Source organism: Nasonia vitripennis (assembly GCF_009193385.2).
Source record: "Nasonia vitripennis strain AsymCx chromosome 3 unlocalized genomic scaffold, Nvit_psr_1.1 chr3_random0009, whole genome shotgun sequence".
Taxonomy (NCBI): domain Eukaryota; kingdom Metazoa; phylum Arthropoda; class Insecta; order Hymenoptera; family Pteromalidae; genus Nasonia; species Nasonia vitripennis.
In genome coordinates this window covers 1622566-1649874 of record NW_022279629.1, presented here as the reverse complement: position 1 = coordinate 1649874, position 27309 = coordinate 1622566, and the positions used below count along the sequence as shown (strand labels likewise).

At 37.8% G+C, this 27309-nt stretch overlaps 1 protein-coding gene across 7 annotated transcripts in view; it reads right to left on the bottom strand.

Annotated features, from left to right (window-relative positions):
- LOC107981437 (protein unc-13 homolog A) overlaps positions 1 to 27309 on the bottom strand; it is an 893220-nt gene that overhangs the window by 743576 nt on the left and 122335 nt on the right. For all 7 annotated transcript variants that reach the window (XM_031927059.2, XM_031927063.2, XM_032601854.1 and 4 more), the window contains one exon: positions 22956 to 23073. In XM_031927059.2, the coding sequence (XP_031782919.1) occupies positions 22956 to 23073 (118 nt within the window). The remainder of the gene's footprint in view (positions 1 to 22955; positions 23074 to 27309) is intronic.

The following is a 27309-nucleotide window of genomic DNA, read 5'->3' as shown; positions in this document are numbered from 1 at the left end:
TATAAAAATAAGAGTATGACAAGAGCGTCGACGAGCAGAGATCGAGATTTGGAAAAACAGCAGACCAGCGAGAAGCCACCAGGAGTTTCAGGAAGACTATACAGGAGAGAGTTTTCCCAGAATGCGTGATCGTAGGGGCGCGTCTGCTGCGACAGAGGAGCGCATCTTGTACGAGAGAAAGAGAGAGTGAGAGAGAAAGCATCGCGACGCGCGCCGCAAGAGTTGGGCCTCTTGGGCGAACAATAGAGCAGACGATCCGAGCCCACGATTGAGCCATCAGAAAGTAGAGACGTCTTTCGCGTGTTTAACTTTTAGTTTCTGTTGCCAACAGCCTGTCACGTAGCATCCTTGTGGCAACGTGCTTCTTCCCCGCTAATTTAAGTCAGTCTCCTGGATCTTTTGGCAATATTGTCTGAAGGTTACATCGGCAGATTCGCCTGATTCAAAAATATTGCAGGCAGATTATTGAATATTCTGGATACTGTCCAGCAATATTGCTGTAATAGGTTATGTCCATTTTTGGATTGCAGTTCGAAAAAACAATAACAATATTGCAGCAATATTGCTTAAAGATTATTTGTAATATTGTGTCAATATTGTAAAATAAAGGTAAGAAAACAATAAATTAAAAAAATTATACAAATTTCGCGGGTTCTCAATACCCATTTCGGAAGGTATCATCTGGATAATCACTCCCGAAAATGAAAGTTTATATATATTATGATTCAATTGGTTAAAAGCTTCTGTACATATGACTGCTGATTGTTTTATAATTATAATTTCAAAGAGAATTTTAAATTGATAACAATTGGCATTTATATTTCTTATATTTAAGTGCATTATTATGTCATTATCAGTATTAGTAACTTTTATCGTATCATTAATATTATCTCAAATTTTCTCTTTTTTGATCAAGTCTTTACATATGTTGTCCAGCAATTCAAAGGTATCCATAATTATTAATTCGTATATTTACCGCTTTTAAGTTTTGAACCCTTCAAGTTTGTAAGATTTCAAGCTGGCGGCTGTAGTCTGGCATGAGAATCCCTGTTCCGGACGTAACCGAGGACTACTAGGGATAAGAGTAAGTGCGGCGTATTTATTCTTTATTAATAATATATTCTACCTATTAGTAGTTTTAGCGAACGTTTTTCCGTCATTTGGCTCTCATATGCGCGAATCGACAAGGCGATTCGTGGCTTCATGCCAATACGGTTAGGAATGATTTTATAATCATTCTTAGACTGCTACGACCTCAGTAGGGAGTTTACTCCACGGATTTTGAAGGTCACTTTCAGTGCAGAGAGGCTAAAGGGCCGATCTGTGACTGCCAGGCCAGAGAGTTGAATGGCGGGAGGCGTTCGCGTGGGCACATGACTGCGTGTGTATAGCTATAGATATAGAGGAGCGCACGCACTGCTTCGAGTCCCTTCGGCAGTCCTCGGGAAAGCGCTTTTGTTTTAGCGGGCCCGAGTTTTCGGCGGCGTTTAATGAGTAGAGCGTCAGTTCTCGGCGACAACTTGTGAGAGAAGGTCACATCAAGACCTGATCGTTAGGAGATTTCAATAAAGTCATAATATCTGATCAACAATGATTTCACAGTTTATTTTTGAACCTTAATAAGTCCCATACAATCTCGTTTGTTTGTATGTTGCTTGCCATGTTTGATTTGATTCCGATGTTAAGATGTTAGTTTCAATTTCTGGTGTATATGGAGCTTGTGGAGGTTGTAGATTTATTATCATCCTTGGATGGTAAACTTAAAAGCCTGATGGTAAGGTACATCTCATCAGGTAATCGGTTAAATCGATGTATAAGTTAATTTTTTTTGTTTAAGAATGCTACATAGGTTCGGATTACTAGCAGCATGATTAATATGTGGATTCGTTCTGAAACTATTGTTCGAGTATACACGATCGATGCACTTTTTATGTACACTTATACAGGCATTGGTAATATGATTCCCAATACAGTTAAGGCTGGCCGTAGTATTTCTATATTTAAATCCACAGTGACCATATGGTCCATAGTTTAAACATGGTTTGATATTTATATAATCGTAGAATTTACAGCTTTGATGCCCTAAAAAGGTTTTACTTTTATTCTTCACTAGCAAGAAGCGCTCGCTTCGCTCGCGATTTACAAATTAATTGTAAAGATATTTAATTATTTGACGTGTTATTATTAAATATATTGTTAAATATTAAATGTATAATCTATGGTAGTTATTTCTTGTGGAACGTTTTTAAAATGCTCCAATCAGATTATCAGATTGATAAATTCTAACTAATTGAAAGCAGTTTTAAAAACGTTTCACGAGAATTACTTACCGTCGAGTATAAATGAATATATTTAATACAGCCAAGATTCTATAAAAGTAGATACAGCTACTAGTACACCAGACCGGTTTTAAAATTATAGAATAAAATAGAAATAAATTTTGAATATTAAAAAATGTTTATAAACTTTTTGTAATTATTTCATGACAGTATTAATGATATTAACAAAATCTACAACAAAATAATATTAATTAAACATTTTTTTTATTTACATTTATAATATAATGTAAATTGTAGGATTATAACAATCATTACATTCATATTCTGTACTAAAATGTAATACATAATACGATATTCACTTTTATATTAAATGATAACGATATCTTAAATCCCCAGTGAAAAATAAAAATGAAAACAACTGAAGAAAAAAGTTATGAACTGCAGGTGATAGCAGAAAAATGTCGGAATTGAGACACAGACAACAGTAATCTTTTGTCTTCAGTTTTATTTAGTTTGCTAGATTCTTCAGTTGGATTTATTTTTTTCAGGTATAAAATTTTACGATTTTGAAAATAAAATTTATACAACAGTTATTAATGAGTGAAGACAACAGTATCATCTCAATCAAAACAGCTATCTTCGGATTTCTACACATTTTTCTTAACTTTTTAAAAACACGCCTTTAATAACATAATAGAATCTAATTAATGTAACTGTTGAAAACTGTTAATATCTAGTACCATCCGCAGTAAACTAAAAAAAACTGAAAAAATCTAAGAATACCTTTAAACAACTGTTGTCTGTGTCTCAATTCCGACATTCTTCTGCTGAAAATTTCTGTTTGTTTTAGTCTAAAATCTTCAAATGGAACTGTTATGTGCAGAATTTTTGTTTCACTAAGGATCAATATAAGTATAGAAAATTATGTAATTTTATACAAAATCATATTTTATATCCTTACATAAAGATCAATTAATTTAATTATCATTGTATGGGACAAGACTATATTAAGGTTCAAAAATAAACTGTGAAATCATTGTTGATCAGATATTATGACTTTATTGAAATCTCCTAACGATCAGGTCCTGATGTGACCTTCTCTCACAAGTTGTCGCCGAGAACTGACGCTCTACCCATTAAACGCCGCCGAAAACTCGGGCCCGCTAAAACAAAAGCGCTTTCCCGAGGACTGCCGATGGGACTCGAAGCAGTGCGCGCGCTCCTCTATATCTATAGCTATACACACGCAGTCATGTGCCCACGCGAACGCCTCCCGCCATTCAACTCTCTGGCCTGGCAGTCACAGATCGGCCCTTTAGCCTCTCTGCACTGAAAGTGACCTTCAAAATCCGTGGAGTAAACTCCCTACTGAGGTTGTGGCAGTCTAGGAATGATTATAAAACCACTCCTAACCGTATTGGCATGAAGCTACGAATTGCCTTGTCGATTCGCGCATATGAGAGCCAAATGACGGAGAAACATTCGCTAAATCTACTAATAGGTAGAATATATTATTAACAAAGAATAAATACGCCGCACTTACCGCCCTCGGTTACGTCCGGAACAATCATTTTATTGAATACTTATCTAAATTAATAAAGAAGTCAGTATTTAAAATATACTTTGATATAGTTGGCGTAATGTGCACTATTACGCACGCTCTGCGTGCGTTCAAGCACATTTCCGCCCCCTGTATCGGAAAAAAACGTTCGGTACACATGCAAAAAGTTGATTTTTAAAATTTTATAAATCGATAAAATTCAGTTGTCAATAATAGAATGACCCTTTATTGATTGTGGAATCACTATGAGTTTCTCACCTGAAATTTTCATGTCTAATATTTTAAAATCAAAATATTGCTCAGAATGCTTCAAAACATCTATTTTCGAATACGGTTTTACTATTTAAAAAATAATTTTCAATTATAACAAACTTGATATGATTATTTCAGAAGTAAACCTACTAGAGCAGTATACCTAATAGTAGAGATCTCATTTGAGATTTATCAATAGGGATGACTATAGATAATTGATGAAAACTTTAAAATATTAAAAATTCACGTTAGCTTGGGGTGTGCGGTCGCACGGTTCACGGGAATATATATAACTATAAATTTTTATAACATATATTTTAATATTATAGTAAACATATATAATATTTATTTATTTATATATAGATTGATAAATTATACGGGCCGGAAGTCCGTTTACAAAATAGAATTATTACACAAGTTATGAAGATTTACAAAAAAACGAAAATTACGTATGAGTCAAAATTGTTGAACAAAGTTCTTCAATTGTGACTTAAATTGCGGCAGTACAGAGGTCTCCGTGACACTCCGCGGAAGGGTATTCCATGACCTTCTTAATCTATTTACCGTGGAGAAGAATCCATAATTAGACGAGGTGGATTCTTGAAGTAGAGGTCTATGGTTGCGGAGGGAGTACGCTCGCTGCCTAAAACGAAATTTCTCCGAAATAGCGCCAAAAGAAACGATATCATTGAGGACCCTGAAGATCAGCAGGCAGTCGTGATAATGGTGCAAACTCATGATAGTCGGCAGATTGAAAAACTGTGACAAGTCAGTGTAGTCGTGCTCGAACCAACCCATTGGGCTGCCATTCTTGTAAGCAAGATACCTGATAATACGATGATGGACTAATTCCAGCTTTCTCGCCAGGATCTCAATAAACGGGGGCCAAATAGGAGACCCATAGAGAAGGATCGGCACTACCAAAGACTTGTACAAATAGGCAACCGTGCCATACTGCTTAAAATCGGACGTTAGTCCGCTTGATAAAACCGATTAGCCTGCTGGCCTTCGAGGTCACATGATCCATGTGCGGTTCAAAAGTGAGCGCCGAGTTGAAAAGGACACCCAAGTCCCTGACCACATCAATCCTGTTCAACGCTTCGCGCCCCATGCGTTAATCGAAAGAGAACCGCCGCGAACCCCTGTGAAAAGATATAACATTGCATTTATTTATGTTCAAAAGTAGGCCATTTTCTCTCGACCACCGCACGAGAGCGCAAAGATCCGACTGCAGCAACTCAGAGTCCTCACGAGACCTCACACACGAGAATAATTCGACATCATCGGCGTACAACAGAATGCACGAATGCTTAATACAAGTAACGAGATCATTGATATATATATATATATACATATATATACATATACATATATATATATATATATATATATATACATATAAGTCCATTTTCAAGGACATTCCGTATGTGTAAGGCCAACTTCCAGGACTTTTTGTAGTTTCAAGGACCGTCCTGGAAACCCCCTATGTTTAACCACATTTTCAAGGACCAAACTAGAGTCCCTTCCCCCAGAGTGATGCTTGCTTTAGCACAGTCCTTGATGTCGAACTCTGAGCGAAGGTGTCGATTTTTGCCAAGGTCCTGGAAAGTAGGCGTAAACGCTATATATATATACACACACACAGAAAAGGAGCGGGCCCAGGTGTGATCCCTGAGGAACTCCTGTGGTGACGCGAACAATAGACGAAATACAATCGTTAAAACGAACCGCCTATGTTCTTTCAGCAAGGTACGACGACAAGAGTGAGTGAAGGGTCCCACATACACCACAGTTCCAGATCTTCGAGAGCAGTCGAGCATGATTGACCTTGTCGAATACCTTGGACATCTCAGTGTACAAGGCATCGACCTGCAGGCGCTGCGAAAAAGCTTCTGAGAGGAAATCGTTAAAGATCAGGAGATTGGTGAGCGTGGACCTACCCCTCACAAAGCCATGCTGCTTATCCACAAGCCGAAGAGAAAGAGTACTAGCTAGCTCGTCCATTATCGAGGCATCAAGTACCTTGGGCAGACAGCTGATGATGGAGATAGGCCTATAGTTGGCGACATTGTGTCTATCCCCCCGACTTGTGGACAGGAAAGATGTACGAGGGCTTACATTTATCAGGAAAAATACCGGAGGACAAGATTCTGTTGAACAGCTCCAATGTAGGCTTTTCGAGAGCAGACCAGCAGCGCTTAACAAAGTGAGCTGGGATGCCGTCTGGACCAGGGTTGAAACTGTCTTTCAGGCTGTCGATTATTGTGCGCACCTTACGAGGGGTGGCCAGAAAGCCTGGAACAAGCTTCAGCTCATCGAAACGGTCAACGACTGCCACCGGGTCCCTACTATATACAGAAGCGAGATGCGAAGACAGTGCGTTCGAGATGGATGAATCATCGTAGGCAAAACTGTCACCGGAGTACATGTACGAGAGAAGCCTAGATTTACTGCGAAGGCCCTTAACAAATGACTAAAAAGCCTTGATATTGAACGAAATCTTGGCCTCGGTGGCCTCAATTTACGCCGGATACTTCCTCCTAGATAAACGCACGCATATGGCTCTCAAGCGCTTAAATTCGATCTCTTGAACCGGATCGCGAGACAACTTCCAGAGACAGTGAATCTTCTTTTTATTACAAATTGCCGAAATTAGCTCCGCGTCGTACCAAAAAGGATAACTATCAGAGCGACGACCAAAGAGGGGGATCTGACTCTCAATAATGCTGTTTAAACTATGATAAAAACTATCTACAATTGAGTCGATATCATCCCCACTGAGGACGTCACTCCAATTTACAAGATTGAGAGAGCGGATAATTGTCATAGTCGGCCGCACAAAAGTTACGTCTACGGATATTACAGACATTACAATGAACTTGAGGTAGAACTAGCTGTAGAAGATGAGCTGCGTGATAAGAGTCCGGAGGGAGAACAGGGTCCTCAAGATCCAAAGAAAAAACCAATCCATCTGGCGCGAACAGCAAATTCAATGAGTAGCCCTTGCTAGCAAGCGAAGGCAGGCACTGGGTGAGTTTGAGAGAAGAATATGTGGAGCAGATGTACTCAGCGGACAGACGCAGATTAGGCTCAAGATAGGATGCAGCAGTGAACGTCAGTGGGTTAGCATTCCAGTCTAGGTGCGGAAAGTTGTAGTCTCCTACAAAGATAAATCGGTGATCTATGAATTTATTGGCCAGATCTTCAACACAGGCAACATGCTGCTTGTAAAGGGAGCTGTCAGACCTCAGCTAAAAGTAACAGGCACACAGGATGATCCTACTGGAAGGAAGTCTGGCGAAGAGCTGCCCCACAGCTGACACCGATGGCATCAGGTCCAGCTTCTGACCGATGATGGAACTCTTGACAGCAATGAGCACACCGCCACCACAAGAAGCAGCAGATCTAGACAGGTTATGGTCATGTCTGAATATGCTGTGGTTTCTTAGATCCAGTTCCCTGGAAGAGAAGTCCGGTTAAAGCCAGGTTTCGGTCAGTATGACAACATCAAGAATATAGGAGAGCTGATTAGATTTAAAAAGAGACACATTGATGTGACTACTGACCGAGTGGACATTCTGATAGTAGATGAGAATCTTCTCTCCCTCAGCGGGCTATCTATAAGTTTTTTTTTTTTTTTATTAGATCCATCCGTACTCATCCTGACATCCACCAGAGCAGACGTACTATGGATGTAGCGAACAGACTTCAGAGAGTCAGGGTTATCTCTGTGCTGTGCAGTCGCCTCAGCACAAAGTCTCTTGAACTGCTCCCTCTGGTAACGTGTACGGTCAGCTGCCACTTCAATGCCACCAGTAACGTGTTTCCGGTTGTTTACTACTCTCTGAGCATCATACTAAGAGTCAAAACTTGCCACGATCGGTGGAACAGTGCTGCGGGCAGATGGTTTGGCAAATCTTCTAATGGACATGGTGCTTAAGTTGATGTTGGAGATCTTGGCCCGGCACGAGCGAACCTTATCTATGTCTGGTGTGAAGTCTACTTGCACGTTGTACATCATGACGTTGCATGAATGACTCAAACGCTCCAGGAGCCCGCTTGCAAGGTCATCGGTGCTCTGAGGAGCAAAGGACGAGGCCTGACCATTGATATTCTGCCCCAATACAGAGAGCCCAGGTGGACCAGCAGGATTGCTGGGTCCCTGGCGAGCCAAATCCTCGACAATCTGCATCCTGGACTTGAGGTCAATAATCTGTTGGCAAATCTCGCTAATGTTGGAGTCGTTCTTGCTGATCCTGCCAAACTCAGTTAGCTTGGAGTTTATAGCTGTCAGGGAGGTCTTGATGTCAGCACAGTTCAGCTGAAGGGCCTTCTTGAATTCGCACAAGACGTCGTTGTTCCGGGTAGAACCAGAAACTGCACCTGATGTCTGTAGAACAGCTCCAGGACTGGCGGCTACTGGGGCAGCACTCCTAGTCGACGCACCAGCAGTACTGAGTGTCATCGCTGTAGCAGCATTTTGTGTCAATACAGCATCAGCAGGAGCTAGAGGAGGAGCACAGATGTCACATATAAGCCTCTCCTGGGAAAAGTCGACTATACTGCACTTAGCTGCTACTACACAGTCATGATGGAATTGACGATTGCATGTAATGCAGTTCCAGCTTGGGGTGCCAAAACACTGGTAGTCTAGGAAGTCACAAGCAGAGTAGTGACTCCTGACGTTTTTGCTACTTGACACATTGGAGTCGTCCAACAATAAAGTCATTACGAGGAGCCGAATAGTGCACTCACCTAAACCAGACACCAACAAAACAGCCCAGCCACCTTACCGAGTAGTCAGTTGACATTGCGCCTTTTGTATTTGCGATTGCAAAGGCCTCTTTGTAAATTGCGTGCGAATAGAGTCGTCATCATCATCCTTTTCAGGACGATCGACATTCTTTATTGTATTACCGTGCGTTGAATAGTGTGTGTGTATTTTTGCATGCGGTGTACGATTTGTGTGAGTTCTTCGAGTGTTGGGACTTCGGCCACGTGCGAGCTTCCTCGCTGTGTCTATCTCCACCCGGCGATTGCTACCTACGCGGCAGGGCTGAAAAGGTTTGCCCGTGGTCCAGGATTGGTTCCCTCGAGACGTCGAGGCGTCCTGTGACCGAGGAAGGTGCATCCCACCAACGTGCGGCCAAGGCTTTATGTCGCGCCATCCACGGCTCGTTCTGCGAATAAGATAGGAGAGCTCTCCAGCGTGCGAAAGGTACCTCGCGGCGATAGGATTAAGTTACTTACGTTTCTGTCTCTATTGTTGCCTATAGTAGAGTCTCTCTTTTTTTGTATAAGCGTACATTGTAATTGCGTTTCTCTCTTTTTGTTTAGTCTATCTTAGAGTCACTTTTCTTTGTATAATTTCCTTATTTCTAAAATAAAGCTATAGGCTTGTCCCGGCCTTTCTCTCTACTCCGTGAGAGTTTTTACGCCAAGGCAAGTCGTCTTTTTCTCTCGCGAAATTCATTGTGTTTTGCTTTGATTTATTCATCCAAACTTTCCTCACTCATTCCACCATTTTGATTTAATATATATATATATATATATATATATATATATATATATATATATATATATATATATATATATATATATATATATATAATTTGAACTCATTAGCTTTTGTTCATCTTTCGAACATTCTATTTTCACTCGTAGCAATATTCATTTCTAAACTTTATGATATATATAGATGATATTCTTCATAATTTCTTTGAATAGAATCAATTGCCTAGGAACAATAACCATAACTTAACGTTTTTTGATTTTTTACTGCTCTGTTGTTATAGAGAATACATAGAGACTTGTTTGCAAAGATTTTTCCGTAAATTGAAGGTTAATACATAAATGCTATTTGTCGTTAAGTGAATTCTATCGTTTATTAAGCCGTTCCCCTATATAGAGAGGTTAAATGGAAATACGTACAATCCTAAATATTTTGGATGTCTTATGTGTTTTTAAGGTGTTATATAAAATATAAATAAGTTGTCTGTTGCAATGCAGCGGGTAGTAACCCTAAGCGGGTCTTGGGCGTTGTCGTCCATATCGGACGGGTGAGTGACCATCATCACTACACAGCGCGTCCTCAGGTTGCGGATAGAGGAACAGCCCCTGAGAAAGAGGTTAGCTGCGAAAAAATTGAATAAGCAGTCGCAGACAGCCGATAGGAACAGGGTTGGGTGTGATGAGCCCACACTGTCGAACGCACCCATGTCGAAACACTACACAAGCATCGCAACAAGAAAAAACACTTCACATTATCTCTTAACGCTTAATCTATTTCTTTCATCACACAGTACAAAAATGGGCAAAAATCCTGCTGCCTAGGAGGATGCGGGAGCGATGACAACTGCCTTAAAAGGAGATGTGTAGAATGATTCGTCACCTGGTCTTACCCAGTGACGATGCTAGCGTAGGGGCGCTGCCTTGCAACGTTAGGGCGTTAGGATGTAAAATTGAAACCGTAGTGTGTCTGACGACGAGTTGACACTGTCCTCGTCAAAGTCGAAAAGCTCTTATATTTAGTTCTAGAAAGCTATGGAGGTTATCACCTCTATAACAGTGAACTCACCTGCGATCGGAACAGGATCGAAAGCGCGTGGGTTTAACTTACTATTATGGCTCAGAAAAATCAAAACCAAACCAAAAGGGACCTAAGGGTGGGAACTTGGAATGTAAGCAGTCTATTCAGAGCTCACGCGTTTAAAGAACTCATAAAGAAAGCTGATAGGTACGATCTAGATTTGGTATCGATACAAGAATCACGGTGGCTGGGTGGCGGAGTACTAGCATCGGGTAACTTAACGTACCTGTATGGGGCCGGGAGCGAGGGCTCCCTAAGCACCGGATTACTCGTAAGCATACGCATCATACATTCGGTTAAAAGTTTCAAATCCGTGAATGATAGGCTCTCGTACATCATCATCGATGGTGAATTGTATAGATATGTATTTATTAATGTATACTGTCCTACGGAGGATAAGGAAGAAGAAGCTGAGGATCTTTATTTCGAAACTTTAGAGCAGGTAATCGACCAGTTCGCGTTTTAGGACACAAGAATAGTATTAGGCGATTTCAATGCTGAAATAGGGAGGGAGGAAATGTTTAGGCCTACCATAGGGAAGAAAGCCTGCACGTAGCCAGCAATGGTAACGGTATTAGGATCATAAATTTTGCGGTAGCAAAAGATCTCACAATCAAAACTACGTGTTTTAAGCAGAAGTATATACACAAAGCAACGTGACATCACCGGACGGGGCCACGCAGAACCAAATTGATCATTTTCTCATTAAAAAAAGACGTCATACTAACGTACTCGACGTAAGGGCTTATAGAGGGGCAGGTAGCGACTCGGATCACTTCCTAGTATTGGCCAAATTAAGAGCTTAGTCTTAGTCTTAATCTGTTTGATGGAGGTTAGCTGCGGCGGCCCCTGCACGGGGACGTGCCAGTTGAGCACTCTGCAAGTTTCAATATTTTGCCTTCACAATATAATTGTTGAATTATGACTGATAAAATTAAAACCACATAAATACAGACTGCTGATTGCGTAATGTAATATCTATTATTGTAAGTATATTTGGACTTAAGCAAAATATAGTATTTATTATCTTATAGAAATTACTCAGTATTTTAGTTATTTAATTCGGGTACATTGTGGTACAGAGCAGGATAGTAAGATGAGGTAAATTCAATAACACTATTCTTTTTAGGTTTGATAATATATGGGGGCACGGAGCCTTTATTCTCTTTATTTATTAGAATTATAAAACGCGTTTGCATATGCGCAACGCTGTTACTGAGAAGAAACCCAAGCGTTACAAGTCGGCATGCGCTAGAAAGAGAGCGCGTGCCCGAAGCGAGGAAGTAGGCATAGCCACACCGCCGAACGTTCGCTCACGCAGCTCGCTGCTCACCTACGTACCAACAAAAATTAAATTTTGAGGTGCCGGGCCCTAATCTTCGCAGCAGGCATGTGCGATGCAATCTCGACTCCCCGATATATATCCAGCCTCTGGATACGGACGTTGCAACTCAGGCGAAGCCGATTGTGCTGTGTACCATAAGAAATGACTTTATAAACCCTTGTTTATAGTTTCGGCAACTTAGCAAATGGATGCCAATCTGTTTGACTTTAGCTCCTCTAACCCCAACATGGGAACCCCCCACACCCTCTGTCTAGTCCCTGCGAAAGCTGGGCATTCACACAGTAGGTAGGAGGTAATCTCCGTTTCGTGCTCGCACCACCTGCAGCTCCCGAAGTCCCTTAGTCCCAGGTTCCACAGGTAGCATCCTACTCTCCAATGTCCTTTTAGCCAGCCAACGGTCAGCCTCAGTCTATGAAAGAAAGTGCCTATCGCTTTCTCGCATTCATCTTCGATGTGTTCTCCCAAGTTGAGTCTCGCGTCGAGCGTGACTCTCAGGTATTTGACCTCCTTCACCAATTTCAGTTTTTTAATTTTTGCTATTCATGCTTTAATTTTTTCGAATTTTAATATTTCTAAATTTTTGCCGCCAAGTTAAATTAATTATTCAATCACTGATTCTTATGAAAATAAAGACGCTAAAATTTTAGTAAACAAATAGAAAAATATGATGTCTCATTATTATCTAGTATGCAACATAAACTTTTCATATTATCAAAAAAGTTATCTATGCATATAGTTATTTATTACTGACGAGAACATTGACGTGATTTGGTTATGTATTAAAATTTTATAGTTTCTACATCAATTCGTCACTGTCGATATGACAGTTGTTTAAAAAAGAGGTGAAAAAATTCATTCTGCAAATCACTTAAACCAATAAATTAATGTAGGAATACCTGGTGAAAATGAAAATGAAAAATAGATTATTTGCTGTTGTACGACAATTTATGATACATTTATGATACTATGGATGTACTTATATTAAAAGGAATTGGAAATTATTATATTTCTGAAAGTCTATTAAATGATAACTATATACTTAAATTCAACACTATTTTGAAATTTTACTGGATTTTTGATAAGCGATCTGCAGTTAATTTTCAATTATTTTATATTCTACCTATTGGTAGACAAAAAATATATTTAAATACTTCTTTCTTGTTTAAGTACAAACACACACCGGATTTGTTTATGGTACAAAGACTGTGTAATACGAATTTTTGATAGTATTGACAAAAAATGTCTTGATGATAATCATAAAATTTTTATTGATAGGCTGTTTCAAAATAAAGATAATTTACGAATATCTTTTGAACAGTTACAGTATTAGACTAATTATTACGTTTGCGGTGTTTTTGCTATAGCATTTGCAGTCGCTATTGTATTTAATATTTGCCTATGCAATATTAATATTGGTAAAATGCGAGAGCATTTGATTAGAATGTATGATACATTAAATTCATCATTTTTTCAAATATCAATAGATCATAAAAATAAAATTTATTCTGAAACAATTGCTCGAATTTCAATTGTAAGAAACGTTACTCACGCAATAAAATTTGCTCAATTTAAATTATATTTTGATATAATTAATATTATATTATTAATTATAAACAGCAATCATTAACTTTTTTAGAAGCTAACACAAAGAAAAAGTAAATGCTAAAAATCAATCAATAAATAATATAGATAACAAAATAATAAGTTTAGCTGATAAAACAATAATTGTAATCATCATTTTAAAAGAATCATACTGATGGATTTGGATAACAAAGACATTGTGTATTTATTAAATTAAAATAGCAAACAAAATTCATTAAAACGAAAATTTGATTAAAACAGTATAATATTTTATAATACCTTACTGATAATAGATCAATAGATGGGATATTATAAAATACACAGATAATAGATCAATAAATAATTGATTTGTTTTTTCGTATAGCCCATACTTATTATTCAAATTCAACTGTCACATTAACGTTGAAGTGTATTCAACTGCATACTGTGTTAAATATTTATTTAAATGTACATTTTTTTAAATGAATTATATTGATGTAATTTTTAATATTAGATACATTTAGAATTGTGCATAATTTTAAATATTTTGATATTTCAACACTAAAATATGTAAATATGTATGTGAAATACTTCCTGCATGTGAAAACTTCCTGTTCACTCCAACCTCTAAGGAGTTTTGGGGATGAAGTGAATTTATAGCCGGAGACTACCCGACACATTTGAATATAATAAAGGAAGAGAATGACTTGAGATTTGTGAATAGTTTTGAATGCTTTCTGACATGATTTTTCACTTGAAAAATCACGCTATGTAGTTACGTAATTCATTACGTAAGAATTCAAGCGATATATCACGAAATTGATTGTGTGATAAATCACGTGATTTTTCTCGTCAAGGTTGGTAAATGAAACGCAATCCCTTTGGTATTATATTTAATACATCATATCGCATAAATTTAAATAATAAGTATTATATTTTAATGTTATAATGCTATTACTTTTGATTTGAAAATAAAATTATGTTTAAATATTGATATATTTTTCTATTATTGTTTTTGTTGCATATTTCTATTATCATAAATTTGTGGAATATATATATTTTAAACTTGAATCAATGTTTAAATAGAACGAGCGAGCGAATTTTTAGCTAGTCCATAATAATTTTGCGGAATACATCAAACTTGCCTAACTCTTGCTTTATTCAAAGTCATTTTGCTTTATTGATTTCAGTCCTTTTAAGTCAATTTTTTTGAGTATTTACCTAGACTTCGTCATAAGCTACTCTATACACCTTGATACAGTCCTGAAATGATTTTTCACGTAGACACCTAAAACCACGGAGCACACCACCTAGACCTCGTCATCGGCCACCTTGTACACCTAGACATCGCGTTCAAATGATTTTACTCCTTGACACAAAAAACCACGGAGCGCGCCACCTTGACCTCGTAATCGGCCACCTTGTACATCTAGACACCACCCTTGAATGACTTTTACATCTAGACACCAAATACCACGGAGCGCACCACCTAGCCCTCGTCATCGGCCATCCTATACCTTGTAGTATTTATTCATCTAGACACCAAAAACCATGAAGCGAACCACCTAGACGTCGTCATCGGCCACCATGTACACCTAGACACAGCCCTGTCTGGCTAAATATCGTAATATATTATTATATGAGGAATGTGAGAATATGTAAAAAAGGTGGAAAAGCAATTCCCTATCATTTTTGATGCGCAGCTAAGTTCACTGTCCTTTCACACTGGAGAAAAAGATAATGATTAAAGCAAATCATATACAAGATTGTTTATATTATATAAATGACAGCGTTTTTTAACAACTTCTATTCAAAATCACTGATTAGCACACGAATGTGATAATAAGTAAAAATCATTTAAAAACAATAATGGAAATTATCGTTTTCCTTGAAAGTAAAATTCCGGATACCAATATAGAAATAAATAGTGTCGCGGGCGCCAAAGCTTCGTCTGCTTCTTAAACTCGCCTTCGTGGTGCAACCTCGCAAATTGATAATTGAAAACATAATAATTTTATTTTCTTCTTCTATCATACTCTAATAACTTTTAAAAAGATTCAAAAGGTTTTCGTTTATACTTTTCTTTTTAATGTATTTATAAAATGTACTTAGTTGAAATGTATATTATGCTATACAGTTAGGATTGAATTGCAATCATATTATCATACATTGACAAAAAACTCGTTATAACCTTACCAGCATACAATAATTATAATGTTATACTAATGTACAATAGTTACATGTTACAAGTGAGCAGCGTTAGAGCAGAGCACATTACGACGGTAAGTGAGGAGAGTGAGAGAGTCAGCTTCGCGTGCAATACTTTGTACACGCGAGACAGATCCGTTCTAGCCAGTCCACCGGATAGACACTTGTTTTCATCGCTCAACCGTGATAATCACCTCAATTTGTTACCCCTCAAATTACAACCGTGTGTGCTATTTCCGAGATTTAGGCTCAACCGTGCGTCTTCGCCTTGAGCCTGCCTGTCATGACACTACCCTACCTTGCCTTCGAAGAAGACGTCCTGGGACTCGAGCTGGTTCCCGAGAACGAGTGGGATCTCCGATATGTAAGTGTCATATCTCTCTCTCTCTCTCTCTCTCTCTCTCTCTCTCTCTCTCTCTCTCTCTCTCTCTCTCTCTTTCTCCGATCTCTGATTACGCCGTTCGTCTGCGTCTCGCACACCCGCGTGCGTGCTCGTGTAACAAATACTTTGATTTATCACAATATAAGTTCACTGTATACTGTCGAAACCTTGTGTTCAGCGTCGGTTATTTCCGCGAACCCGCTCCCCGTTTCCTCATAGACAAAGTTTTCGCTGCCTCCACGGGCACGCGTATCGCTTCACGATACCCGTGCATAGAACCTGCAGCTAGCTATTATAAGACCTTGGCCGGTCCACTACGAGCCTTGAAACAACACGAGGAAACGAGACCTTGTCTCGATTATTGCAAGGTGATCGTCCCGACAGTAGTTGCATCGTACACAGCTAAGTCTGCGCGGCTACTGCCAAAACACCACCCCTTTGTAATAGTAATCTGTGGCACCATGAGCCTTCGAACGAATAACGATATTATAAAAAGTCAATAAAATCAGTAGACCAAAATTTTTCTTATTTACCGACCTTTCCGCTTTTCAGGGTGAGAACAGATTGAGAAAGTTGTATGTTCGGTTAATAATAAATATATAAAACCAAGCGAGCGTTAGCAAGACCGCCAAAATATTGTGATTTTAACGATATTCAACACCATGAATAATATTTATTTTTGTGCAACAGAAAATTAAAATTTATGCTACTATTTTTTATATTTAGAAATAAATAGAATAAGAATAAAGAAAAAAGATTTTTTTGTGAGCGCGATGTTTTTTTTTATTATATCAATTGAATTTTCATGTATTTTTGAGGAAATTGGTGTCAGTCATTCTGTTGATTGTGTTTTCATGATAATGTATGTGTAGCATTTCTGAAAATTTTAATGTATAATGACTGTGTACTTTGTCGATGACTTGTGTGTTTTCTATGTTGAAGCTGTGTCCTGTGTTAATATGATGAATTGCAAGAAGCGATTTCTCATCATTGTTGCATTGATGCAACGAGCATGTTTTTTTTTGGTGTTTATGAGCTCTGGTGGTCATGCCGATGTATGTCGTATCGCAATCCTTACAATCTATCTTATAGATAACGTTGTTAATGTCATTCCTGTCTATCGCGTCCTTTCCTAGTTTGAAATACTTATTGAATTTGTCTGTTGTTTTATTGATAAGTCCAATGTTATTTTTTTGTAAAATACCTTTAATTTTTTATTGATATTGTAACGTGGTAGTTCGACTGCACGTTACAAGTGGAAAAATGGCGCCGCGCAATAGAGAGGCGACGACAACCTCGCAACGTGGCAGGTCGAGTCGCGAGTAGGCGCGCAGAAGGGGGAGTAGTTCGCGTGGGGAGCGCGCGGAGCACTGGCCCCGCGTCCACGTGTTGCCGCGTCGCGTGGGCTCGGCCTCTTTCGCTCCGCAACGCTGCTACCGATAGGACGTCTGCGCTGCTCACCGAGGTTTTCGATTGTCCCGGTATCCGCACGCCATTGTAGCTCGCCTTCGCTCTCGCTATCGTAGCAAGTAAGTAACAGTGTACTTAGTGTGCGAATAAACTAGTGCGGCTGTGCCTCGGATGAACGCGTCGCGACACGGTTAGTGCGATGCAATGCACTTTCACGGTCGTGGCAAGGGCGACGAGTCGAGTGCCGTGAGGTCTCGTCGCCTGTTGCGAATTTTGTAAGCTCTCGTTTTTCCTCGCTATCGTTCCTTTCACGCTACCGTTACCCTCCGCTGAAGCTACCTATTGTCTTTTCCATGCTCTCGCTCTCGCACAATTCCCCGCTATCGTTACCCATGTATTGTGCATATTTCCTCGCTATCGCTCTCCCCTCGTATTATACCTCCCCGCTATCGTTTCCTCACCCCCGCTATCCCTATCAGCTACCGATTACTGCGTGTTACCGAGCTACCGTTAGTAAGTAAGTTAGCGATTAAGTTAAGTTAGCTATTATTAGAGTTTCACACAAGTGTTGTGTGTCGGCGCGCGGTCGTGTCGAGGTCGTCACATCGTGAAGTGGTTTTCGGGGATTTATTATAGTAGTACGAGTTTTTCACGACGCGGTATATGGAAAAATAAGCGTCTGATGGGCCGGGGAAATCGCACAACTCGCGAGAATACGCCGCGACGGACGCGCTGGTCGTCGGGGCCAGTAGACGATCAGAGAGGCAAGGCGGGTATTCGCCCGCACCGACAAGTCGGCGGACGGCGCGCTGACGAGCGTGGTGGTGGCGTCGATTGCTCGGTGGGCGCGGGTGATCTCCCCGGAAGGAGGTTAGAATTATTAAAATCGTTGCGGGGCCGCGTGTGGAAATTCGCTCTTACTCACGATGACCTCGATCGGCGGCGTGTCGTGCCGCATAGTAGTTTAGTTAGTTCAGCGTAGTGCCTCTGGACTGTAGAGGCCGCAGGTTTTCGGCAGATTGCCGTGGTTGTTAAGAGGGAAAATGAAGAATAAATACGACATATCATATCAGCAGCAAGCCTTAATGAGTTTTATGACCCACGACCCTGTTCGATACTCCACCCCTTCCTTAGAGCTAGCCGAGCTCATCTCCCACGCCGTCAGGTCCCAACACACGGTGGCGCTCACACGGAAAGGGGATCGCGGGATCCCTGGCATCTCGATGCCTGGCGCCCTGGGCCGAGGCGGCCCTCCACCGTGTATGCATTGGAGTGTGACGGCGCGCGAACATAGATTTAAGAACGCTGGGCTGCGCTAGCAGACCCCAGTGTTTCAATATATTTATTATACGGAAAAACTATAGTATTGTGGTGTGTGAAAATACGTTTTGTGCTTTTGTGGCTAGTGTCGTTGTTCTAATTGATTTGTTTGCTATTAATGTGTGCTAATCTTTTGTTAACATATTTGTTAATTATGTGTAAGGGGAAATCGTTCGCTGTAAGAAATGATTTTATAATGGAGATGTTCTGATTATGGAAGGATTTATCTGAATGTAATATAGCTTAGTCTACTAGGTTATAAATAATGGCTAATTTTTGTGAAAAGGTGTGATGCGAATGAAAATTTATATACTTACCGGAGGCTGTGTCTTTCCTGTATTAATTAGTTAAGGGGAAATCGTCCGCCCGTCTAGTGATAGTGATATCCAAAAAATTGATGCTCCTATCCGACTCTACCTCATATGTAAATTGTAAATGATTATCATAATTATTAAAAATATCTACTGCTTCCAGTATTTTATCTTTTCAAATAATTAAAAAACAGTCGTCAACATATCTAAAATATCTAAGGATGTTATTATTTAAAGCGTCTAAACAACTGTTCTACAGTTTTTCCAAATCTAAGTCAGCAAACCAAGGGCTAGTACAGAAACCCATTGGAGCACCTAGGATTTGTTTATAAAATTTACCGTTAAATTGTAAGTAGGTAGAGTTCAACAGAACATCAATTTTCTGTAAGAATTCTGATTTTGATATGCATAGATAGAAAACTAAACTCGATCAGCATTGTAAACATCATCACTAATAATATACTAATGATTTTGATAACATTTTAACAAAAGTCAATTCCCAAGGATGATTCGAAAGACTGTTCTCTAGTCTCATAAGAGCATTTTCAGTATTGTCCAACTTTACCGAAAACGCGATTTCCATAAAGCAGTAGTTGGACACGTTTAATTCAAACGTCCAACTACTGGGGCTAAGACCGCGTCCAAGTACTGGTTCAACTGTGTCAAATGATGTCCAGCTATACCGTGTTTTATGTCACTCTTCAATATTTATTTTTATTGTGAATTGAAAGTTAATTTTGTCGGTTAAACGTTAGTGTTAAAGGATTTTGATACTTTGCAATTTATCCGTGCAAAATAAATGAGCTTCTAAAGTTTCCTCAAAATGTGTCCATGTATTGGGCGTTTTACCTTATTTCCACTTATCGGCCAGGGATTCGATAATCAGCTGTTTAGGAATGTTGCTAAATAGGGATATAACATCAAATGAGGCCAATGCATATTTCGAAGTAATCACTGTGTTATCAAGGTTGTTTTTGAGTTCAATGCTATTCTTTAGGCTCGATTTTCGTTAAGGAACGTGTCTATTCAGAAGTGTGCATTTACTTTTATCTAATCGGTATGTGGGACTATTAATTGCGGAGACTATTATGCGTATGGGATTATTGACTTTATGGATCTTTATTAGAGCATAAGCTCTAGGAACCTTGTGTTATCTAGTTTATTATTTACGTCCTTTAAAGTTGTCTGGATATTAACATAAAATTTGTTACTTTTTAAAATGTATAAATAATTTTCGTTGATTATTTTCATAAAACTTTTTTAATTAATATTTTTTTTTGCAAAACCCCACATCCATCTGGAAGCTATATGTGTTTAAAGCATATCTATTAGTATAAAAGTGCCCTTTGAAGCCCAAATCGTAAATAAGTCTGCGGTAGCTGAAAAATGGAAATTCTGAATTTTGGCCTTCGAAGAAATGTCATACCTGATAATATGGCACATATAAACATTGTTTTATCTTTTTTACATTATACCTGCATATATTTAATAATTTAATTCATTTTTTAAAAAATTTAGGAAAAATATAAACAAAAAATTGGATTTTTTATTTTTTTATAATTTAAGGTGTATCCGTCCCCTTAATCGGATTATTTTTCAACTTTATGTAATAATTGGAGTCATTCAATGCTTCTTCTACTTTATTATTATATACTTCCCTATTAATAGCAGTCGTGCCATTCCCCTTGTTCGCTTTTGTAAAGAAAATATTACCGTCATCTTTAATAAATTTATAAGTACGTTCTATATTATAGTTAATCATTTTGTCTATATAGCTGATATGTGGTTTATTTTTGATATAAGAATTAATGGTGTGAATTATATCATCTCTGATCTGGTTATTAGTGTTTTTTGTGAAGTATACGTTAGTTTCTAAATGTTTGAAGAACTCAAAAGCCTGCTTGTGTTTGAATTGTATTGAAAAATTTAATTTTTCTCCTAAACATAGTGTGTCTTTAGCAAGGATATATATATACATATTTTAGGCACGCACCGTGTTGCTTATGCCAACACTCTTTGTCCTTTATAGAACATCGGGTCCGTCTCCCAGTGTAGACCAAATCCGGAGAATGTCCGTTTTTCAGGAGCCAGCTCCCAGCTTTTTGACCTTTCTACAAGTCCCTACTACTGCTTCGCATTTGCCCAGGCTTGTGCTTGTGAGGCAAGAGAATGCCACTGAAGGGAAATTCTCAGGAAAAACCCACCTCGAAGCAGCCGGAGTCCAGGGTACTTTTCCTGTTGAAATATAACTTAGAAAACATATCAGTAGTTTTACTGGGAATCGAACCCGCGATTCCTTGAGCGAGCGCGTATCCGCTATAGTTAGAGCGTGTGCCTTAACCAACTGAGCTACAGACGCTCTAAATACCACGGTATATATTAATCACTGATAAATATTGGAAGAATATATTTATACTAGCATATTTAGAACTAATAACAGTATGCTTAGATGTACAACTGTTTTTGGTTGCAAATTTGCCTTCAAAGTTCACATGGTTTTAGTATAACTTACAAAGGTCGTAACAGCACCCTCTTACGACACCTTAACTTGCGAATAAGGCTTTAACTACTCTCATCACATACCTAATACTTGTAGCCAGTCCAACTACAAATCGGTTGCTTAATTTTCTGTTAAAAAAATAGTAACAAATTTATGTCGTCCTTGTAATTAAAGAATGTTTATATTGTTTAAAAAAAATAGGATTAGCAAAACACCAAAGAGTAATGAGCAACTGGAGATTTGGATCTTTTTGACATCTGCCGAAACAAATTTTATTTTTTAGCGAATCCTTTATTTCTTAAAGTACAAACTTAAATGTGCCTGTGTCTAATCGAAAAATTTTCGGAAGGCCTCATTATTAAATTGGTCGATAATTGGTACAAAATTTGATACTAGTACAGTTTGATTTTTTTTTATTTTTTTATTGTAAACACGATTGCAACATCCTCATCCTCGCTATCTGATGAATGAGGCTCCAACATGTCCTTGATTACGTGCTAACAAGTAAATAATATTTTCTTTTTATCTTCCAACATATACATGTTCTACTCTACATACAAAAATAACAGAATGTATTGTTGCACATAAACTTTAAAATTAAAATATAAAAAAATAATTATGAGTAACAAACGCGAGAGAGTTAACCCTTGTTATTAATTAATTTACGCAAAATTCTATGACGACGTTTTGTTGGTGTGATGTTCAACCTCTTCAGATCAAAATATAAATTCTAAATATTATGATATTAAGAGCAAATTTCTTGCGTTAGTCACAGTCAGTTATGACATATTAGTGGACTGAGGATATTGGAACATTTCAGCACTACATATCGGAACGTTCCGTTAGGTTTCCAAATCTCGAGATAAAATGGAATACATCCATTATTTAATGTTTTTTCGCAATACTCTATGAAAATCATGAAAATCGATCAAAATTTAGGTATCTTTATTTATACAAAATAGGAGTTCAAAATTTGAGGAAATATTACAATTAAATAGAAAAATTTTAATAATAAATAGAATGTAACAAGTTAAAGTCAAACAGTGTTTACTCAATCTTCTAAGTAAACTTTGCTTGGCTTTGTAAGTTATGGCAAATCAAGTGTGCTATAGCTAGATTAATTTCGACAAATCTACTGCTTAACTGTTAAGTGAATATAACCTATTATATGTCTGTGTAAGATTCTACTTGAAAAATTGTTTTTGAATAAAATTTTGATTTTTGGATTTTATTATTACCTCATTTGAATACGATACTCTAGGCAGTGGAATGTAATGGTAACCTAATGCTCGATCCCACAGCATTCCCTTTAACCATACCTCTATAAGCAGTCCAGCATTTATATCATTTGTTTCACTGAAACACAACATAAGATTATTAATTTGTAATACATAAAACAATGAAGGTGAATAATACTATAGTATTTTTTATATCGTTATATAATGCAGTTGTGGTAGGTAATAATGAGTTCGAAATAATTGATCAGAAGACTACTAATACTATATTAAATATATTGAGCAATATAGCTTACTTTTTAGTTGTAGGGATATCCCGCCGCCCTAGGCAAGACTTAACTATCTAGCACTACAGAGTACTGGTAGGTTCATTATAAGCAAAGGGGGAAGGGAAGGCCCAGCTGGTGGGTACGTTATAAACAAAGGGAGCATGGTAGGCAGGCAATCTCTTCAAATCCCACAAAAATGATGGTAAAAATTAAAAGCAGGGATATGTTTGGTACTTCAGTATAGATGGAAAATCAGTTTAAATTGAATTTCTATAGCTGTTTCTGCTTGCGAAATATTCAAATTTTTCGTTTTTTGTACAAGAATTTACCAGTAAATAAACAGTAGCAAGGAATCACGATGATTAAAAACTTAACTTATATTTATTTGTAACGGTCTAGTTTTCCCTGTGGCTGAGTGCCATTCGGGAACTAGGATTTGTGAGTGCAAAGGGCGATTGATAACTCTATTTGTTATATTAGTAAATGTGGTAGAATCTTTAAACTATCTTTTACAACTGTGGGTTGTGGTTGTTAGAGCCTGCCTGTAACAGAAATTTAATTGCGCAGGATTAGAAAGATTTTGCCTTTACAATTTACTTTATAAAGATACGGTTGAACGGCACGGTTACGGTGTTACGGTGCGGTGATGGTCAATAGTGTGTGTTTTTGTGGGAACATTCGGTCGCAGCGAGGTCGTGTGGTTCAGTGCAGTGTCGGTTTCCATTACCCTGTGTGCGCACAGCGGTAGCCGGACACGTCAACTGAGTGTTTTTCTGTGTAGCCCTTAAGACTCGCAGATACGTGTGCACACAACTCTACGGAACTTCGGGTGCAGTTCTCGATACTCTTTTAACCCTGTTTGCACACAGCGGCAAGAGAAACAGAGAGCTGTCGGTGCGGTGTTAGGCGACATTGAGTTACGTCCACGTGTACTCACGAGGGCGATACTCGCAATTGTCCCGGGTTCCTGTTTATCTCGTATGCTCACGACGATAATCGCTCGGTCATAGGCTATGCGGGCTGGCCTATATGACAATGACAAATTATAAAAAAAAAACGTTCATTTAAATATGTGTACGGATACGTATACACACGTACACATATACAATTGCTGGAACTTCAAATATTTCTGATTCTCCGCGATGCGACGTTTGTAAGCATGCGCGTTCTGATTCATTATTAGCCCCCTCCAGCAGATAAAATTGTGGTTAAGTATCATAATGAGAAAACGCGAGAAGTCATGAATATTCAAAGTTATGTTGGTATGAAGGTACCCTACCGACTGCGAACGCGACTGTTGAGTTCTACACTAACCACAGTACTAGTTAGGCGTCTGGAGAGACAGAAGAATAAACCTAGTGAATTTCTGTGGAGAAGAGTGTCTTGTCTCTGTCCTAGTCCAGCCTCCTGTTTCCTACATTAATGACCCGACGCAGACTTCTCAATGGCTAGTCTACCTGGGCCGACGAGAAAAAGTTACAGTTCTTCTAGTCTCCCCGGCTTTGCTCACACATGGAACGTGTTTAACTTTGAGTGTACATTGTGATTTTGTTCTAAGTGTAACTTCTCTGATAATTTACGATGTCTGAAAAAGAGAACTTAGAATTTACAAAACTGGAAGGCACGAACAACCATACGCAATGAAAGTTCGAAGTGCAGATTGCGCTAGAAGGTAAAGTTCTATTTGGCTATGTGGACAGAACAAATAAGAATCCAGATGCAGATAAAGCAGCTGAACTCAAAATACAATTAATAAGTGTTTTGCGCCAAAATGATAATTTTGTAATTAATTAATCAGAAACTATGATACAATATAAACAACTATGCATCTGCAAAAAGAATTGAAATTTTTACGATAGCCTGGAAATACACGCCCAAAGATGATCGGACACAAAAAAACGCTCATAGTGAGGTTGATCAAGACAGAAAATTTATCAACAAAGCTTGCGCTTTGCATGAAAAACGATATAACTGATTGATGCGAAAATTAATGCAAAGAATAAAAAAAGCTCCATCAGAGAGAAAGACCGTGGGACGAGGTAATCAATATATAAAGTAAATACAAAAAAAAACCGCTGCCAATTCTTTCGCACGTTGCTTCCTTTAACATTATGTATCGCTTTAATATCAAAATTATTTTTACTACATACATAATTGCATACAGATTTTCTACTTTCTGTTGGATGAATAATAGTACATTACGATACGTGTGACTTAAATTGGATCTTTTTTACATAGCGTGTAGTTACCCGAGCCCAGCAAGAGCTATAAGCACCGCGTAAAACTAAACCATTAAGTCACGAGTATCATAAAATTTTATAGCACAAACTGCTAAAATCTGCAAGTCACACTGTGCTATAATAGTACATTATGCAACAAGGGACTAAAGTCGTAAAGTCAGTAAACCCACCCGCGGGAATAATCGGCTTTAGTCCCGTGTTGCACATAGAACTTTATTTACGACTTAACTGTGTAACCACTTTATTCCATTGAAAAGTGGGACTTATGTCAAAGCAAATTAATTTTCAAAAATTTTCAAAAGCTTCTAAAATTAATTTTTTTTTTCAATTTTTCAAAACAATAAAAATTTTAAAATTAAAAATTTTACTCCAGCAAATGAGGAAATAAAATTACTTTATTCCCGCAAATGAGGGACAAAAAATACATGAGGGAATAAAAAGCTACTTTAGTTCCGCTTTTTAGGGAATAAAATGGCTATTATAGTTAAGACGTTAATAAAATTATTTATGACACGCCGTCGCATAAACCTCGATTTAATTCACTCTGGTGCAAAAATGCACTTGTTAAATCTCGGGTTATGCACGTTGTTTCATAAAATATCGTACGATACTAGGGGGGTAAAGGGATTTCTAAAACTGCTTTACCGCACTAGTATCGTAATATACTACTAACACGTGCTTTAAGTGGGCAAGTAGGAACAATTTTCAGTTATCTTGTAATTCAGGAAAGCGTGTTTGTTTAGTAATTGATCTATTTCTCGATCAAATTAATAAAATCACTCATAATTTGTATAATTCTCTCTCTCTCTCTCTCTCTCTCTCTCTCTCTCTCTCTCTCTCTCTCTCTCTCTCTCTCTCTCTCTCTCTCTCTCTCTCTCTCTCTCTCTCTCTCTCTCTCTCTCTCTCTCTCTCTCTCTCTCTCTCTCTCTCGCATAGCTATAATTCATTAATAGATGTTAAACGAAATATCGCAATAAAGTGCACGCACATGCAAGACTGAGAATCTTGTTTTTTATGAATTAATGAAAAGAGAAATAACAAGCCTAGAACGAACCTAGGTAAATTAAAATGTATTTTATTGAGGCTGAGATAGAAATGATGCAGTTTTCAGTTAAATAGAGTATACAGGGTGAGAAACCAATTTTTTGAATCTTTATCTTCGAAACTTACTAGTTTTGTAAGCAGCCTAAAAAGGGATTATAGTGCTGTATAATGCTAAGTTAATCCGAAATTTGAACTTGATTATTAGAAATAGATACATAGAAAAATGACTTTTTCAGTTTTTGGTGTTTTTTACGAATGTGCCTCATGGAATGCCTCAAAATTGAAGTAGTGTATACTTCTAATGATCTTTAATAATCATGTAAATTGTTGGAAAGGTTCAACATTAAGTTTTTGAGTAAAAACAATTTTAATAAATTGCGCTTTATGGTGTATAATACGACAAACAATAATATAAATATTCTGCAGTTAGAAGATTAGTAATTTTATTCTCTTTAAGGTACATACCAAGCAATTTACTTCATTCAATTTTTCAAAAACTTTATTAGAAAAAACTGAACTTTCAAAACTATAAAAAATTAAAATAATACTACTTGTACTAAAAATTTTCACAAAGAATTTTGCAATCACTTAACTTTTTAAAAAATGGTTATCCATTATATCGAAGACGGGATACAACATTTGAAAATCGCACGTATTCAACAAAAAAAGTAGGAGCAAAATATTCTAGTTGATAACCGTATGGTTCCTTACAATAGCTTTTTTCTGCAAAAGTATAAATGCTATATAAATGTAGAATGTTGTACATCTCTTCAAAGTAAATATATATTTGATTACATACATAAA